This window comes from Oncorhynchus mykiss, chromosome 18 (genome assembly GCF_013265735.2).
Source record: "Oncorhynchus mykiss isolate Arlee chromosome 18, USDA_OmykA_1.1, whole genome shotgun sequence".
Taxonomy (NCBI): domain Eukaryota; kingdom Metazoa; phylum Chordata; class Actinopteri; order Salmoniformes; family Salmonidae; genus Oncorhynchus; species Oncorhynchus mykiss.
Window position 1 is genome coordinate 35,889,340 of NC_048582.1, and position 19,998 is coordinate 35,909,337.

General features: G+C 43.3%; 1 protein-coding gene across 3 annotated transcripts; it reads left to right on the top strand.

Annotated features, from left to right (window-relative positions):
• Positions 1-226: 226 nt before the first annotated feature.
• On the top strand, positions 227-19,024 carry LOC110496101 (transmembrane protein 268). 3 transcript variants are annotated; one of them, XM_036952626.1, is made up of 10 exons: positions 227-369; positions 5,274-5,343; positions 6,237-6,366; positions 6,690-6,784; positions 11,861-11,968; positions 12,171-12,323; positions 16,821-16,931; positions 17,617-17,706; positions 18,075-18,293; positions 18,554-19,024. In XM_036952626.1, the coding sequence occupies exons 3-10, from the start codon at positions 6,249-6,251 to the stop codon at positions 18,722-18,724; spliced, it is 1,065 nt and encodes a 354-aa protein (XP_036808521.1). In that variant the 5' UTR covers positions 227-369; positions 5,274-5,343; positions 6,237-6,248; the 3' UTR covers positions 18,725-19,024. The 3 variants fall into 3 exon arrangements, with proteins under 3 accessions (XP_036808521.1, XP_036808522.1, XP_036808523.1); XM_036952627.1 differs by having other exon boundaries at positions 272-373; XM_036952628.1 differs by lacking the exons at positions 227-369; positions 5,274-5,343 and adding an exon at positions 6,041-6,147.
• Positions 19,025-19,998: the final 974 nt, after the last annotated feature.

Genomic DNA, 19,998 nt, shown 5'->3' on the forward strand with positions numbered 1-19,998 from the left:
CAGATTGTTGTCCCCAGACAATGTTTCAGGTCAACTGAGTTAATCTATTTAGTCTCACAAAAGTATACAGATTTCCATGATCTAATTTCTAATTTGTCAGTGTGTGTGATTGTGTCTGTGTTTGTGCACGCTCGTGCGTCCATCATTGCATACGTGTGTGTGTGTGTGTGTGTGTGTGTGTGTGTGTGTGTGTGTGTGTGTGTGTGTGTGTGCTTGTGCGTTCATGCCTGTGGGGCAAGAGTTAATGTGTGACAGTCCCAGCCCATAGCAGCAGACCACCAGACCAGAGTCATGACAACCTGCAGAACATCTGCTAAACTCACTGGCATCCAGATCAACTCACACACCAGCTGGGACAACAACGCTAAGGTAGGTAAGGAATAGTGTTTGTGTGTTTGTGTGTGTAGGCCATGTGTGTGCATTGCTGTCTCATATATTTCAAGTATGATGTTAGTTCTGTCACCTCTGTGAGGTTATTTCCATTTGTTTATTACAAGAAAAGTTTGTTGTTGTGGACTCATTGTCTCATTCACTCTCCCATTCTGAGAAGTGTAGACCTCATTCCACCAGTCATGTGGTTAGACTAATGAGTCAAGCTGGGAGAGCGAGAGGGGGGGGGGAGGGGTGTAAGTGAGTAAGAATTACACAACAGGGCCAAAAGTATGTGGACACCCCTTCAAATGAGTGGATTTGGCCACACCCGTTGCTGACAGGTGTATAATATCGAGCACACCACCATGCAATCTCCATAGACAAACATTGGCAGTAGAATGGCCCGTACTGAAGAGCTCAGTGACTTTCAATGTGGCACCGTCATAGGATTTTCAACAAGTCAGTTTGTCAAATTTCTGCTCTGTTTGAGCTGCTCTGGTAAACTGTAAATGCTGTTATTGTGAAGTGGAAACGTCTAGGAGCAACAACGGCTCAGCCGTGAAGTGGTAGGCCACACAAGCTCACAGAACGGGATCGGCGAGTGCTGAAGCGCGTAGTGCGTACAAATCATCTGTCGAACACTCACTTCTGAGTTCCAAACTACCTCTGGAAGCAACTTCAGCACAATAACTGTTCGTCAGGAGCATCATGAATTGGGTTTCCATGGCCGAGCAGCCACACACAAGCCTAAGATCACAATGCACATTGCCAAACATTGGCTGGAGTGGTGTAAAGCACACCCCCATTGCACTCTGAAGAAGTGGAAATGCATTCTCTGGAGTGATAAATCACGCTTCACCATCCATCAGTCCTATGGACGAATCTGGGTTTGGCGGATACCAGGAGAACGGTACCTGCACGAATGTATAGTGCCAACTGTAAAGTTTGGTGGAGAAGGTCTGGGGCTGTTTTCATTGTTCGGACTAGGCCCCTTACTTCCAGTGAAGGTAAATCTTAACACTACAGCATACAATGGCATTCCAGACGATTCTGTGTTTCTAACTTTGTGGCAACAGTTTGTTGAAGGCCCTTTCTTGTTTCAGCATGACAATGCCCCTGTGCACAAAGTGAGGTCCATACATAAATGGTTTGTCGAGATCGGTGTGGAAGAACTTGACTAGCTTGCAGAGCCCTGACCTCAACCCCATCGAACACCTTTGGGATGAATTGGAATGCCGACTGCGAGCCAAGCCTAATCGGCCAACATCAGTGCCTGACTTCACTAATGCTCTTGTGGTTGAGTGTCACGTTATATAAATAATCGGACCAAGGCACAGCGTGAGTAGAGTTCCACGTTCCACAACAAATAATTAACGAACGTGCAGTACGTAGCGCACATAGGCACTAAACAAAACAATATCCCACAACGCAAAAGGGACACACTAAGTATGATCCCCAATTAGAGAACGATATTCAGCTGCCTCCAATTGGGAACCATACTCACACACCAACATAGAACTATAATAACTAGAAAATCCCCCTAGTCACACTCTGACCTATTACACCATAGAGAACCCTGAGGGCTCTCTATGGTCAGGGCGCGACAGTACCCTCCCCAAAGGTGCGGACTCTGACCGCAAAACCAGAACCAAGATGGGGAGGGTTAGGGTGGGCAACTAGCGTCGGTTGCGGCTCCGGTGCGGGACGTTGCACACGCTCAGACCGCGGATCCGGCCATGAAGCCGGGCTGAACGCCGTGCCCGGACTGGGCACCGGAGCAGAGGAAGGCTCCGGCCATGGAGCGGAACTGGACGTCGTGCCCGTGTAACGGATGTGAAACGGCTAGCTTAGTTAGCGGTGTGCGCTAAATAGCGTTTCAATTGGTGACGTCACTTGCTCTGAGACCTTGAAGTAGTGGTTCCCCTTGCTCTGCAAGGGCCGCGGCTTTTGTGGAGCGATGGGTAACGATGCTTCGAGAGGTGACTGTTGTTGATGTGTGCAGGTATGGGCGAGGGGACGGTAAAAAGTATACTGTTACACCCGGACTGGGCACCAGCACAGAGGAAGGCTCCAGCCATGGCACCGGCGTGGACCGTCACTGGAGGCTCTGGACTGTGAACCGTCGCTGGAAGCTCTGGGCCGTGGACTGTCACTGGAGGTTCCGGGCTGTAGACCGTCGCTGGAGACTCAGGGCTGGTGACACACTCTTCAGGGTGAGTGCGGGGAGCCGGCACACGACGTACAGGGCTGGGAAGGCGCACTGGAGGCCTGGTGCGTGGAGCCAGCACAGGTTTCACCGGACTGATGACACGCTCTTCATGGCGAGTGCGCTGCAGACTACATCTCTCTCTCCGATCTCCCTCCTCCAATTGCTCCATCAACTCCCAACTCCTCGTCTCAGCCGACCACCCTTTGTGTCCCCCCCCCAAAAAATCTTGGGGTTGCCCTTGGGCTGTTTGTGGCCGTCGCTGTCTTCCTATACTCCTTGGCGACTCCTGCCAAGGAAGGGTCTCACATCCACCCAGTATTTCCTCCCATGTCCAACTCTCTTTAACTCCTGGGCACGCTGCTTGGTCCTGTAATGGGATATTCTGTCACAACCATTGTTTAAATAATCGGACCAAGGCGCAGCGTGAGTAGAGTTCCACATATTTATTATAGTGAACCTTCAAAACAACAAAGAATTAATGAACGTGCAGTACGTAGCGCACACAGGCACTAAACAAAACAATATCCCACAACGCAGGTGGGAAAAGGGACACACTAAGTATGATCTCCAATTAGAGGCAACGATCTTCAGTTGCCTCCAATTGGGAACCATACTCACACACCAACATAGAACTATAATAACTAGAAAACTCCCCTAGTCACGCTCTGACCTATTACACCATAGAGAACACAGAGGGCTCTCTATGGTCAGGGCGTGACACTGAGTCCCCACAGAAATGTTCCAACATCGGTTATTGCAGCAAAGGGGGGACCAACTCCATATTAATGCCCATGATTTTGGAATGCGATGTTAGAGGAGCAGGTGTCCACATACTTTGGGCCATGTGGTGTATATTGGGAAGTGTAGTTGTATGTGAGGAAAAAGGACCAAATAGTTGAGACGGAAAAGGTTAAATGCTTCTGGGGGAATGTTTGAAATGCTGTAACTGTATTAAAGTAAATGGGACTTTAAAAGGGGATTTGGGTAATGAGGCTCTTTATCTATTTCCCCAAAATCCGATGAACTTATGGATACCGTTTTTATGTCTCTGTGTCCAGTATAAAGGAACTTAGAGGTTGTTTTGCGAGCCAATGCTAACTAGAGTTTGCGCAATGACTCTAAGTCTATGGGTATGCTAACAGATACACATAGACTTCCAGTCATTGGAAATTACTTTAATCTTAAGTGCGGGTAGGTAGGACCTTTAAATGTAATAGTTTCTACATTGTATAGTCTCTGGAGAGTTGTCCTATTAGTCATGTGTATTTCTTTATGTTCAGAACCTCAACTGTAACTGGTGCACATAACGATTCTGTAAAATGTTTTTTATCTTTAAAAAACATTCCTAGAAGTAGGAGTAGAGTGAATAGATGAGGAGAAAACCCTGAAGAGCTTTTCCCCTCACATCTGTCATAAAACCTTTCGTAGAGAAACACACAGACGCACACAACACACATCAAACATCACATGCTCTTACACAGCAATTCACATACAAGTGTAAACAGGCACTTGTAAAGGTACTTTTTTTATTAGGGGCGCCAGCGTAGTCAAACTGTTTGAAAGTTGGCAACTCACTTGCTTACAGCAGCAAGTGAGAATGAGAGTGTGTGCTTGAGAGAGAGGGAGAGAGAGAGATTTATGTATGTTGATTTATTTTCCCTTTTGTACTTGTATTTGCACATCGTTACAACACTGTATATACAACATAATATGACATGGGAAATGTCTTTATTCTGTGGAACGTCTGTGAGTGTAATGTTTACTGTTCATTTTTATTGTTAATTTCACTTTTGTTTATTATATACTTCACTTGCTTTGGCAATGTTAACATATGTTTCCCATGCCGATAAAGCCCTTGAATTGAATTGACAATAGGCAGACCTGGCTCTCAAGAGAAGACAGACTATGTGCTCACTGCCCACAAAATGAGGTGGAAACTGAGCTGCACTTCCTAACCCCCTGCCAAATGTATGACCATATTAGAGACACATATTTCCCTCAGATTACACAGACCCACAAAGAATTTGAAAACAAATCCAATTTTGAAACACTCCCGTATCTATTGGGTGGAATACCACAGTGTGCCATCACAGAAGCAAGATTTGTGACCTGTTGCCACAAGAAAAGGGCAACCAGTGAAGAACAAACACCATTGTATATACAATCTATATTTATGTTTATTTATTTGATTGTACTTTAACAATTTTCACATCATTACAACACTGTATATATGTGTGAACATGTGAAATGTCTTTATTATTTTGGAGCTTTTGTAAGTGTAATGTTTACTGTTCATTTTTTATTGTTTATTTCACTTTTGTTTATTATCTATTTCACTTGCTTTTGCAATGTAAACATGTGTTTCCCATGCCAATAAAGCCCTTAACATTGAATTGAGAGAGAGAGAAAGGAGAGAGAGATAGAGGGCGAGAGAGAGGAAAATAGAGAGAGGAGAGAGAGAACTGGTGTAGGGATAGAAGAAGACAACTTGAAGTCCCGCTTGCTGACAGCATTTCCACACGTTTGTGCTAAAATGTGTCTCCCTCTCTAACAATCAAACGAGAGACACAGAGGGAGAGGGAAAGAGGGACGGTGGGAGAGAGCGAGCAAGAACAAGAGAATGAGAAAGCAACAGTGGTGTCTAAAAATGTAGCTGCTCTCTGTCCCTTTATTTTCTCACTTTCTCTTTCAGAGTTTGTAGCTGTTGAAAGCAGAGCGATAACTTGGCTGTGTATTGTGCGTTGAAGACTGACCCTGTTGAGGTGCAGTATGTCTATCTCATCTTATTACTGTAGTACAGCTTAGCCACTTTTAACAGAAACCTGTGAAGTCTGTAGCCGGGGGGAAAAAAAGTCAGCTACTAAAATGATTGTTAGAAACTTAGGTTGAAACTCGAAAGTGCTGAATCAGAAACCTTGTTGGTAAACTTTAGTTTCATTCCTCTGCTGGTTTCTCCAACATGCTGACATAACATAGCAGAGCAATGTAATCTGTTCTAAAAGGAGAAGTGATGTGGTTTCCGGTTGCTTTTGAAACATAGGACACATCAAGTGCTTGTCTTAACTCAACTGACTTCTCCAAAGTTAATCTTTTGGCGTTTGATGCCATTGTTAGATAAAGCTGTAGTCTCCGATTGGGCATCTCGAAGGGAGCTTCAGCCATTAGACATGTTTTCTCCAACAGTGTCAGTACAAGCCATGCCCCAGAGGAAAACACTATCTACTGAGGGAATATTCGTCAAATGTTCTAATTTCAATGTCTTTCTTTGTTTTGCATCACACTGGAATGTGCTGCTTGCTGTAATGTTATTACTCACTTCATATACTGTGTATACTTTACACACATATCTGACAACCTACGGCACACAACTGGGAAGTGGTGTTGTAATCAGACCAAGCATCTGTCTGCTTGAGCAACGGATGTAGCCTGGTCCGAGATCTATTTGTGCAGGCTTTCCAACTCTTTTAGTCATTGTAGGAGTTGGCAAGACAGCAAAAACAGATCTGGGACCAGGCTAACGGAACTGTGTTGCTGTGGTCAGATGCACTGTGTATTTCACGCTGACGGTCAGGGCCGTTCATGCTCTTACTCATTTTCTCTGAATTACGGTTCCAAGGATTTTGATTCAAGTGTATGACTGTTTTTGCTCGTTCAGGGTCTCGTCATCATGGATGAGATGGAGGACAAGACTTCTGTGCATTCAGACGAGAGTGATGTTGAAGCTGACCTAAGACGATCATCCAAGATCCAGCCAGAAAACAGAAGAACATCTAGATGGAAGAATGGTGCGTAGTAACATAGTTATCAAAAAATATATATATATTCATGATTTGTTTCTCTTCTTTGTTCTATTTTTTCCCTCTTGGCAAGTTTTTGGGATAAACAAACCCTTTTCACAATGTCCCACTTTATTTATTTACCCTTAATACCTTTTTTTATTATTTCTCAATGTTTTGACTCTCTCTCCTTTTTCATCACTGTTAAAATCTCTGTCAGAATGTGTTATTGTCAAAATGAACACTCTCCTCGCCTCTCTCTCGCCCTCCTCTCTCTCCTACCGTCTCTCTCTGCCCCTCTCCCTTCTGTTTCCCCCTTTTCTCTTCTCCAGGTCAGTGTGTGCTGGCAGTACCAACCTCCTCCATGCTGAGCCCCAGGTTTGATCTGTCGCTCTGCAGGGCTCTGCTGGAGAGGGACGGCTTTCAGGTCAGAGCAAACACACACATACACATAAACACACACTCTCTCCCTCTCTCTGGGTGCCCACTGGCCATTTATATTCTCATCAAATGTCAAGCAGCCTGTCCACTTGTGTGGGGAGCTTGAACTAAACTCAGCAAAAAAAGAAACATCTTCTCACTGTCAACTTCATTTGACTTTTTAACATTTATAAATATTTGTATGGCTATAACAAGATTCAACAACTGAGAAATAAACTGAACAAATTCCACAGACATGTGACTAACAGAAAGGGAATGATGTGTCCCTTAACAAAGGGGGGGTCAAAATCAAAGTAACAGTCAGTATCTGGTGTGGCCACCAGCTGCATTAAGTACTGCAGTGTTGCCAGTTCTTGCTGTGAGATGTTACCCCACTCTTCCACCAAGGCACCTGCAAGTTCCCGGACATTCCCTAGCCCTCACCATCTGATCCAAGAGGTCCTAGACGTGCTCAATGGGATTGAGATCTGGCATCTTTGTTGGCTATGCAGAATACTGACATTCTTGTCTTGCAGGATGCAGGAAATCACGCACAGAACAGGCAGTGTATAGCTGGTGGCATTGTCATGCTGGAGGGTCATGTCAGGATGAGCCTGCAGGAAAGGTACCACATGAGTGAGGAGGATGTCTTCCCTGTAACGCACAGCGTTGAGATTGCCTGCAATGACAACAAGCTCAGTCCAATGATGCTGTGACACACCGCCCCAGACCATGACCAACCCTCCACCTCCAAATCGATCCCGCTCCAGAGTACAGGCCTCGGTGTAACGCTCATTCCTTCGTCAATAAACGCAAATCCGACCATCAGCCCTGGTGAGACAAAACCGCCACTCATCAGAGAAGAGCACTTTTTGCCAGTCCTGTCTGGTCCAGCGATGGTGGACTTGTGCCAGTGATGTCTGGTGAGGACCTGCCTTACAACATGCCTACAAGCCCTCTCTCAGCCTATTGTGGACAGTCTGTGCACTGATGGAGGGATTGTGCGTTCCTGGTGTAACTCGGGCAGTTGTTGTTGCCATCCTGTACCTGGCCCGCGGGTGTGACGTTCGGATGTACCGATCCTGTGCAGGTGTTGTTACACGTGGTCTGCCACTGCGAGGACGATCAGCTGTCCATCCTTCCTCCCTGTAGAGCTGCCTTAGGCGTCTCAGTACGGACATTGCAATTTATTGTCCTGGCCACATCTCCTCATGCCTCCTTGCAGCATGCCTAAGGCACGTTCACACAGATGAGCAGGGACCTTGGGAATCTTTCTTTTGGTGTTTTTCAGAGTCAGTAGAAAGGCCTCTTTAATGCCCTAAGTTTTCATAACTGTGACTTTAATTGCCTACCGTCTGTAAGCTGTCAGTGTCTTAACGACCATTCCACAGTTGCATGTTCATTAATTGTTTATGGTTCATTGAACAAGCATGGGAAACAGTGTTTAAACCCTTTGCAATGGAGATCTGTGAAGTTAATTGGATTTTTATGAATTATCTTTGCAAGACAGGGTCCTGATAAAAGGGACGTTTCTTTTTTTTGCTGAGTTTAAATGAACTTGTAATCTCACTTCCTCTATCAGACTGTTTTATGTCTCACCAAAATATAGGCCTACTGTTATTTCGATCTGAAAAGGTTTCATGAAGAAAAACGTGTGTCAGCAAACAGCCCCAAAACTTAATTTGCTAGGATGGAGAAATGCAAGCAAATTCATTGATAAAGTTTTGCATGCCATGACTTAGTCCATGAGATCAACATGATAGTTGAACATATTTTTAAGCTATAGGCAATAGTGTGTTTAAAATAGACTTAAACTAAATCAAAATATAAACCATGGAGTAAGGCCGCGATTCCAGCCTATTGCCTCTTTTAGGCTATGCACCTTTTAAAGGCAGTTTCCGTGTTCGCAGAGACAAACGCTGTCGGCTCTATCGGAAATTACTTTACAGATCGGAGTGAATCCCCGGCCTATCCTTATATTTTGGGTTATGATGGGGTAAGACCGGTGTACTAAGCTCATGAAGTATTTTAAAGTTATATTCTTAAAAATCAGTATACCGTGTCTAATTAATTGAAATAAAATTGAACCGCAGTTAATGTTGAAAATTTTACCTCAAGTCAAAGTTGTTGGCCAAAACATCACATCCAGTGTGTGCTTTTTGGTGTCAAAAGCCCTGTACCAAAACATGGCACAGGAATTATGAGAAGAATACATCTCCAGAGGTGATATGACTTCTGGGTTGCGTGGCAATACCCTCTTAGACTGGCTGTTGTGATGCATTTGGAGCGGAGCGGCTGGACACCTTCTTCCCGATAGCTAAAGAACCAACCCTTCTGCGCATGTGCAGGATTTGTTTGGCTGCCCAGAGAACAGGTTACACTGGACAATTTCAATGATGAATGGAGAAGGGAAGGTGTCCAGGGGGGTGGAACTGGGGCGGAACGAGGCGATTACCTTTGGTCTCTCAGCATCATCCCCTTTGAGCACAGGGAAGTGAGAAATAACTTTCTCTCTTTTATCTCTTTGAATTTGTTAGGTTCTGGAGTGAATTTGACAGATTAAACAGCTTCAGTAAAGGCTGAGGTTAATAGTACATTCATATAATATTTACTTTGAGATAGTGGATGTGTCACGTCTGTACATGATCCGCCTATGACATGATGCCCACCAGCCAAACCTTCCTTCTGTAAATTAGAATAAAGGACAGGACCCACTGCAGCCCAGCATACCTACCTGCCTACCAGCCCAACCAGAATCATGTTTGTGTTCTTCTGTGCTGTCTTTATCTTCAGCCTTGCTTTGGATATTGAACATGACACTCCTGACCGGGGTGAAGAGCTATCCCAAAAATCCTGCCCCGTGGGCTGGTACGACTTTAATGGATGCTGCTATAAGTACAATTCCACACGATTGGACTTGGCAGCCGCTGAGTCATACTGTGTGATTTAGGGAGCAAAACCCTATTCAAGACTTTCGGCCCTTTAGAGTTCTACACCTGGATCAGGTTGTCTGAGATAGTTAGGGAGAGGAAGGGCCAGATAATGCAGTCCCTGGGCCCAGGCCCGTGGGGGGCCCAAGAGGCAGCAAAACATTTTTAAAAGTATATATACAGTACCAGTCAAAGGTTTGGACACACCTGCTCATTCAAGAGTTTTTCTTTACTTTGACTATTTTCTACATTGTAGAACAATAGTCAAGACATCAAAACTATGAAATAACACATATGGAATCAAGTAGTAACCCAAAAATTGTTAAACAAATCCAAATATATTTTATATTTGAGATTCTTCAAAGTAGCCACCCTTTGTCTTGATGACAGCTTTGTACACTCTTGGCATTCTCTTAACCAGTATCACCTGGAATGCTTTTCCAACAGTCTTGAAGGAGTTCCCACATATGCTGAGCACTTGTTGGCTGCTTTTCCTGCTTTTTTTCATCTGATGCAGGACTCCATCACTCTCCTTCTTGGTCAAATAGCCCTTACACAGCCTGGAGGTGTGTTGGGTCATTGCCCTGTTGAAAAACAAATTATGGTCCCACTAAGTGCAAACCAGATGGGATGGCGTATTGCTACAGAATTCTGTGGTAGCCACAGCATTTTTACCTAGTGGGAAAAAAATCAGAGTGGCTTGAGTGGACCAGAAAAGAAAAGTACAGAAAATAAAACAACAGCACTTAAACAAAAAATGCCCAAACTGACTGTTATTTGATTTATTCATTTTTTTGGTACTTTTTACCTATTTTTTTCTCCCCAATTGGTAATGTCCCATCACTGCAACTCCAGTGCGGACTCGGGAGAGGCGAAGGTCGAGAGCCAGTCCTCTGATACACGACCCGCCAAGCCGCACTGCTTCTTGACACACTGCTCGCTTAACCCGGAAGCCAGCCGCACCAATGTGTCAGAGGAAACACTGTACAGCTGGTGACCGAAGTTAGCGTGCATGCGCCCGGCCCACCACAAGGAGTCGCTAGAACGCGACTGGACAAGGACATCCCGGCCGACCAAACCCTTCCAATTTCTCGGACGATGCTGGGCCAATTGTGCGCCGCCTCATGGGTTTCCCGGTCGGGGCCGACTGCGACACAGCCTGGGATCGAACCCAGGTCTGCAGTGATGCCTCTAGTACTGTGATGCAGTGCCTTAGACCGCTGCGCCACCCGGGACGTGTCGCTGGTTATTGTTATGTGCAACACAGACACAAAGGACAATGACAACCAAAGGTCTGCAATCGCACATACGAGAGATCAACCCATTGACAGAGTGGGTGCCTTGTGCTGCACATATTCTGAATTTGGTCGGGGTAAGTACTGTGAACTGCCTTGAGACAGATTCGTTTTTCACATTTGTGCTGTCAATATTTAACTTTTGCTCCAAATCCACTTGGCGATGGCAGATTGTTAAATCAGGTTTACAACCAAATGAAAACAGTTGAATAGCAACCCACAAATCTCGTTCCGGTTATGAGATGGTCTGCACATGCAAATGCCTCATAAGCATTATGCCTCATGTCATGGCTTTACAAACCTGACGCACAAAGACATAGACGACGCAAAAAAACATGATGAGTCAGTCGTAAGCGGCAGAGCCTGACGTCGTTTATCAATGACAGGTCAGCAGAAATTTACCGGCGGTAAATTTGTTGTCATTGACACTTAAGTTGGATAGGAGGTGTAAGTCATACAAAGAGCTAAACATCCGTTATACTCTGTAACTGTTTTAAAGTCACCTCTGGCCTCATGGTGAAGTCCCTGAGTGGTTTCCTTCCTCTCCGGCAACTGAGTTATTAAGGTCACTGTATATTTGTAGTGACTGTGGGTATTGATACACCACCCCAAGTGTAATTAATAACTTCACCACTCAAAGGGATATACAATGTTTTTGAAATAAATATGTCACACACACTTTTACAAACTTTTGACCACCCACATCCCTGACACATATTGCAGGTCAAAGTCTTTTTTCCCTTACCTTGTTTATTTTGCATTTTGGTAAAGTATGAAGGCCATTGCATGGAACATTACATTTAGAATACATTATTACCATGTATCCACTGTTTGGTTCATTTGGTTTCTCCACTGTAGATTCCTGTGGAAGACTTTGAGACACCACTAGACATAGCACTGGATGTGCCATCGGTCAGGAGATACCTGTTCCTTAACTCTTCTCTCATCCACTTCATCATGGCACCGGTAGGGTCCCTCAAAGTCTTCATTAATAACACAAGGGGGATTTTGTTAGTTATTTTTTTTTACATCCATTACATTATTCACAATAGTGTCCAGTATCTGTTGATCTCCTATGCCATCTGGGTGTCTTCTAATAATGTGTCCTGTATTTGTTCAGAGTTAGTATGTTCAATTTATACTGTGTATCATTTTATCTCCCCTCCAGATTATATATGTGGTGATATGGTGTGCTGTGTTCTCCACTCTTCATATGTATCTCTCGGTCACTGACTACTGGGTCCTCTGCCTGTCTGTCAGTCTGGTCGCCATCTTCCTCACCACATTCATCATCGTCATCCTCTACTATAGTAACAAGGAGGTGGGTGTTCAATCTGTTTATCAGTCTGACAGCATTTAATGTTTTACTGCTTTGGGCTAAAGTAGGGTCATACAGAGGGTATCTTGGTAGTCTTAAACAAATCTACTTTGAAGCAAAAGTATACACCTCACACACATGGTTATGGGCTTAAAAAAAGAAAACACCTAGTCAGATACAGAATTTAAATGTATTACATCTTGAGTTTGCATCGCAATTACACTTTACAGTGCATTCAGAAAGTATTCAGACACCTTCATTTTTTTCACATTTTGTTATGTTACAGCCTTACTCTAAAATTGATTAAATTGTTTTTTCCCCCTCATCAATCTAAACACAAATGAAAATATGACTGGAGTCATTGCAAATAAATTGTTGCCACTAAGTGGGCATGTTTAATTAATTAAAGTAAAAGTTATCAAAGCTCTATCGCAATTGCCGATCGGTTGTTAGAATGCGTTAGATTGACGGTAACAGTAGTCAAATTAGGCTTCAGGTAAAACATTTAAAAAAGTTTTAAAAACACTGGCTGTTGTTGACAAGCATATTTAGTTAATGTACATATTATTAATATTAAATTCAGTGATTGAAATGATGACCGCATCCTCAGTAGCCAATTCGGGCAGGCTATTGGGAGAAACAAGCACGTCTAACCTCGAAATCGCCTCGCTATTCATGTTGAATACATGTTTCTGTTAATTTGAACTAAGCAAGCTGCTAAATCGTTTAGTTTACAGCTTGCCTACATCTTGTCTAGGCTACTGTAGACTATCTGAAATGAGATGTAGGCCTATCAGGAGCTATAGGCATCCTTCCTTTATCTAAGCAAACCATGGCAAAGTTGATTATAAACCCAGATTTTAGTCTGTAGCCTATGCCTATTGAAATGACAAGTCAATCTTGCAAATCGGCCATTTATAAAATGGTTTGTAGTCTTAACATCTGGCACATTATAACAGCACAATTGCCAGAAAGTAGGCACATTTTTTTTAATGGTCGTCTAAGTGTTTCTTGCTCAGAGATTGAGATCCTCTGTCTAACTTTCCTCACTTAAACTCTCCTGTCAGATTTATCTATAGTTATGCACATGCGCAAAGGGGATTTGTTTACAATTATAAACCTGATTCCAGGCCTGAATGCTGAATGGCTCAAAGCTGTGGTATATCAGACCATATACCATGGGAATGACAAAGCATTTTTTTTACTGTTCTAATTATGTTGGTAACCAGTTTATAATAGCAATAAGGCACCCCACCCCGGAGGATTGGTTTGTGGTATATCAAATAAAATTTTATTGGTCACATACACATGATTAGCAGATGTTGTTGCGGGTGTAGCGAAATGCTTGTGATTCTAGCTCCGGCAGTGTAGGAATATCTAACAAACTACATAACATATACCCAATACACACAAATCTATGTAGGAATGAATTAAGACTATATACAGTGGGGCAAAAAAGTATTTAGTCAGCCACCAATTGTGCAAGTTCTCCCACTTAAAAAGATGAGAGGCCTGTAATTTAGGGGGGTGCACCCTCTGCTGTTTCCTGAAGTCCACAATCATCACCTTTGTTTTGTTGACATTGAGTGAGAGGTTGTTTTCCAGGCACCACACTCCCAGAGCCCTCATCTCCTCCCTGTAGGCTATTTCGTCATCGTTGGTAATCAAGCCTACTACAGTTGTGTCATCTGCAAACTTGATGATTGAGTTGGGTGCGTACTTGGCCACACAGTCATGGGTGAACAGGGAGTACAGGAGGGGGCTGAGCACACACCCTTGTGGGGCCCCAGTGTTGAGGATCAGCGGAGTGGAGGTGATGTTTCCTACCTTCACCACCTGTGGGCGGCCCGTCAGGAAGTCCAGGACCCAGTTGCCAGGGCAGGGTTCAGACCCAGGGACTCGAGCTGAATGATGAGCTTGGAGGGTACTATGGATGCTGAGCTATAGTCAATAAACAGCATTCTTACATAGGTATTCCTCTTGTCCAGATGGAATAGGGCAGTGTGCAGAGTAATGGCGATTGCATCGTCTGTGGATCTATTGGGGAGGTAAGTTAATTGAAGTGGGTCTAGGGTGGCAGGTAAGGTAGAGGCGATATGATCCCTAACTAGTCTCTCAAAGCACTTCATGATGACAGAGGTGAGTGCTACGGGGTGATAGCCATTAAGTTCAATTACCTTTACCTCCTGGGTACAGGAACAATGGTGGCCATCTTGAAACATGTGGGGACAGCAGACTGGGATAGGGAGAGATTGAATATGCCCATAAACATACCAGCCAGCTGGTCTGTGCAAGATGGCAGCATCGCAACTAGCTCTTAGAAAACGTTGCAGTATTTTGTTTTTTATGTACTACTTTTTACATTATTAGCTCAGGAAATGTTTTGTGTCATTACATACAGCCGGGAAGAACTATTGGATAATAGAGCAGCAGTAACATAACTACCAGCATTACGACCAGGAATACGACTTCCCTGGAGCAGATCTTTGTTCACTCTCCCCAGAGAAATTCATCCAAAATATTGTCGGCGGCTGTGTTTCATGATTAACGACTCATGGTGTAATTGTAGGAACATACATGAACTGAAGTCATTTTGTTCACCCAACCTAGAATACCTCACAATTAAATGCAGACCATATTATCTCCCAAGAGAATTCTCCTCCGTCATCACCACGGCCGTTTACATCCCACCTTAAGCCGAAACCTTGATGGCCCTCAAAGAACTTCAATGGACTTTATGCAAACTGGAAACCACATATCCTGAGGATGCATTTATTGTAGCTGGGGATTTTAACAAAGCAAATCTGAGGACTAGGCTGCCAAAATTCTATGAACATATTGACTGCCCTACTCGCACTACTAAGACTCTCAACCATTGCTATTCAAACTTCCGGGATGATTACAAGGCCCTCCCCCGCCCTCCTTTCGGCAAATCTGACCATGACGCCATCTTGCTCCTCCCATCCTATGGGCAGAAACTCAAACAGGAAGTGCCTGTGCTTTGTACTATATGGCCAATATACCACGGCTAACGGCTGTATCCAGGCGTCATGCTTAAGAACAGCCCTTAGTCGTGGTTTATTGGCCATATACCATACCCCCTTGTACCTTATTGCTTAAACGAGATAGCAGTCAAATGAGGTAAATCGACTTCCATAGCAGTCAAACGAGGTAAATCGACATCCATAGCAGTCAAATGAGGTAAATAGACATCCATTGATAGAAAATGATCCGGCGAGTTTAATAAGGGCAAATTGTCTTTTCTCTTGCGACATATTCAAATTCCTTTATTACGTCATGTCCTAGCTCGCAATACTAATTATTTTGAGGAAAACTAAATTTGCTTCTAACGTCATTACAGGTTACTACGATATTCCGTATTTGGCTTAATAGCGTTATGGAAAAGGGTTAATTGTATAAATATGGCAACTCTGCTGTATACAAATACAATTGGTCTAGTTTTCAGGCTTTTTGGGTGGGTATTGGTCAGAAATTTGCAACACTCGTGTCTGAGCGGTACACACTAAGTCACTGCATAGGGAGGGATACTCATACATGCTATATTATGATACTTCTACCGAATAGGACAGGTTCTACATAGTTGGAAAGGTCAAAGACTGTAGAAACCAAATGTGCATAGGTGCTGCACAGAATATTTGCACATTTTTCCCAGAAATGGATTTACGCCTAGCTAAAACATCAATACATTAGCATTAACCATTTTAGACTAATGTGAACGAGGCCATCTTTTCCGGTACATCTGAAAAGATTGTGAAATGGTTGTGTTGGAATAATGACATAATAACCATAGCTTCAATAAAAGGTAAGTCATTATGTTTTTTTTAACCAATGGCTTATTGGTGGTTTATTGGATAACGTATTGTTGTGATCAAACCGAATGTGCATGGGTTTCAATGGCTGACATGTGAGCAGGGAAAATATATAATATGGATTTTTGGGCAAGGACATCTGCTACATGATGAAAATGTAAATGAGCAGTGAGCAGCTGGTAATTTATGGCTCTGCTGACAGCTGGGGATTTATGACCTTGTGTTGGAGGGGAGCAAGGCTGATAAAGATCTTAACTGGTGATTTGGCTGGCTGAGGGCCTGTTTGACATAGAAACACCTGATTTTCAGCAGTTTTAATTACAATTTAAATGAATTATGAAAAATATGAATGAAATCCCACTGTAGGAAAAGATAGTCTTAAATGGGCAGCCTAATTATAAAATGCCTTCTAATCTTTAATCACAGTGCTAAAATTAGTAAGCTGTGGTAGCAACATAAATTATGCATCGATATTAATAGGAATACATCTGTGCTTGTGGAAGCAAATGAATAGACTACATAGATATGCCACACAAGAGGATTGAAGATAAATATTCAGACACTTTGAAACCTATGTGGTTCATTATTGAACCATCAATTCTATAGAGATATTGGACTGTAGTCTGAAAACAGTTAAGACCAAAAAACATTAACGTAGATCTTCCTACAGATAAACATCAACATTGACGTGCGACTCATCCAGGTGAATGAGAGGCTGAGCCAACATATGCTGCTGGTGGGCGTGGCTGACTGGGTGCAGAACTGCACTGGAACTCTACAGGTAGCCTACAGTAACCTGCACATATAGGCAGCTCAATCTGAGACGGAAGACATTTTGTGTCAAACCTTTTTATCACACACCCTTTCTTGTAATCGAGATTACTTCTAAATACCTTTACTGTTTTTTGTGGTATAAATCTAACCGCTTCCATTGACCGATCATTATGGCAAGACACTTTAAAGTTATATATCGATGAATTGATTCTGTAGTTGAATTGAAATAGGCCCTTTTATATCCTAAATCAGACAGTAACAAATGTTCTAGCTCGTAGGAAGTCAAAACAAAAAAGGGAGGAACTTTATTAGCGGCATCAATCACTATCAACAGATACTGTACCTGAATGAGATGAATCCACAACAAGTCTACCCACTGGGCACAGACGTCAATTCAACGTCTATTCCACATTGGTTCAATGCAATTTAATTGAAATGATGTGTAAACAACATTGATTCAACCAGTGTGTGCCCAGGGGGTAGTGACCATAGAACCGCACCTTTAGTGTCACTAACGGAACACGGGAAATTATGAGTATTACAGAAACTCCATATGCTAAATATTGTGTTGATCACTCTAGACCAAATATGAACTTTAGTCATCTAAACTGTCCTCATTACATTCATCCATCTGTCTCTGTTTGTTTGTCTCTAACCGTCTGCCTGCCTGTCTGTGGTCTCGTCTCGCTCAGCTGTTCATTGTGTACTGGGATACAGCCCGCTGCTTGAGGACACTGACTGAAACTCTAGAGGAGATGAGCTTTGTCGGAGACGAGGCCCAGGTAGGTACATCACGATGTCCCCATGTTCGCTCTATTGATTTGTGTCCTTGTTCTCTTTGGCAAGGCTTTCAGTAGGGACATTCTGTTTTGGGAAGCCAATGGGATATAATATGCATAGATCGATACTGACAAATCTCTGTGTGCTGTTATAAGGAATTGTCTGAGCAAAATTGAAATGAAATTGGACATTGACAATAGGAGACATTTGAGTATTACATATTGTGTTTTAGGCCTATCATCGGAGGGTTTCATTTGGTGTATATTGCCTTTCAATTGCCTCGTAAGGCAATCTTGTGATGATCACCATTCAGTGTTTCTGTGTTGCACTAGCAGACAATGCACTGTAACGGGTTCCCCTCACTCCCTAGAAGAGACTCGAGAAGAGAATGTCCCACCTTGTCCTGGTGTCAGAGGTCATGACCCTTGACCCTGTGGCGGTGGAGTCAAGTGTTAATGAAGGTTCTGATGAGGAAAGGCCCCTCTTGATGAACGATGAGGCTGGAGGCAGTACCTCAACCAGCCAGAGGGAGGACACCAAACTCACTACTAACTACATTTTGGTACCGGACCAAATACTACCAGCTCAGGTTAGTTAGACTGCTTTCAATAATACTTGTAATCTTATGTTACAATGTAGACACCTCGCTAAAGGATTTTTCTTTAGTGCCTCATGTTGAACAAATGGTATTCCCGACTAGTGGAGGCTGGTGGAGGGAGAAATCTGGAGGACGGGCTCCAGCCACCACTGTTTAAGATATAGCCTACCTGTAGACTGTAGCATGTGTTCAATACAGTATTACGAAGTCTCTTTTGTTGTTATGTTATACTAACATAACCCTTTTTGCAGGCCAAAGCACTCCAACTTCTACTGACCTACGGTGCGGTGTATGTCAAGCTGTTGCTATCTGAAAAGCTGCCAAACTCCACACACCACCCCCTACACCACAGGAGGAATCACTGCACCACTGCCTCCCTTTGTCTCTGTCAGTATATAAAAACCAAGGTCCTAGGATTATAAGACTGGGACACTGAAACGCTGATGCGTTCCACTTTAAATAATATGTTACTGTAGGACAATAGAATATTTGCACTGACAATATAAAAGTCACGATTTAGTACCCACTTGTGTACGTTTTGCATTAAATTATACAAACAATAAATGTATATCTTTAAGAGGTTTGTCCTTATGTAGACAGGGATATTAATTTACGGTACATGCTAAGACATTTTGGGAGTGCATTTAGATAAACAGGGCAAAGTATGAATAAGAATATGTTCTTAACTGACTTGTCTAGTTAAATAAATACAAATAAAAAGGTTTTGGGGAGATATAAAAGAGAGTGGGGGCAAGAGTGAACAGATTCATTGATGCAGAGAAAGTATTAAGCTCAAGGGGTCAACATGAATCATTGATCTTGGCTGACTGCACAGCTACACAGAAGGAGCATGTGGCACACAGTTTCATTCATTGCCCATCGTTATTAATCAGCCTTGACACAACTGCTGAGGTGATTGGCTCATAAGTATCCGGTGCTCGGCCCGATGACACAAACACACACAGTGAGCGACAGTGCAGGTCCGCTCAAGGGAGGCAGGGAGGTGTAGTGGAACAGATGCATGTTGCGACAGACCAAGTAAAACGATCGCAGAGATGCTGGGTCGCTCTTCGGGAGGCTAAATGACCATCTGTGTTCCTGCAGACACAGTCTGGCCTGGTCCCACCACCTCCCTCTCTATCTCAGAGGAGGCTGGTGGGAGGAGCAATAGGAGGACGGGTTCATTGTAATGTGTGGAATGGAATAAATGGAACAGAGTCAAATGTGTTTGATGTGTTTGATACCATTCCATTGATTTCACTCCAGCTACAATGAGCCCGTCCTTCTATAGCTTCTCTCACCAGCCTCCTCCCACCAGATATTGAGTGATCGTTCATGTTCTGACAGTGAGAGAAAGAGAGATACAGGGATGGAGGAATCCGGGCCAACTATAAATACGCACCTAAGAGATGTAGGGAGTGGAAAGGCCACAGAGAGAGAGTGGGAGAGAGTGAAAGACAGAGAGCGAGATAGCTGTAGAGTACACATCACTGTTACCTACTCTTGCACAAAAAAAAAACAATTTTATTCAAACAACTCAATTCATACACAACAGATGCATGTGTAATATCCATGAACAGAAATAAACCCCAAGAAAATGTACACTGTGATTCGCCAGCCAATTTGAATATGCCAATCCATTACATTTACAAGCTCAGAGAAAAGGTATGAACACTGCAAAGAAGCAGTAGCATTT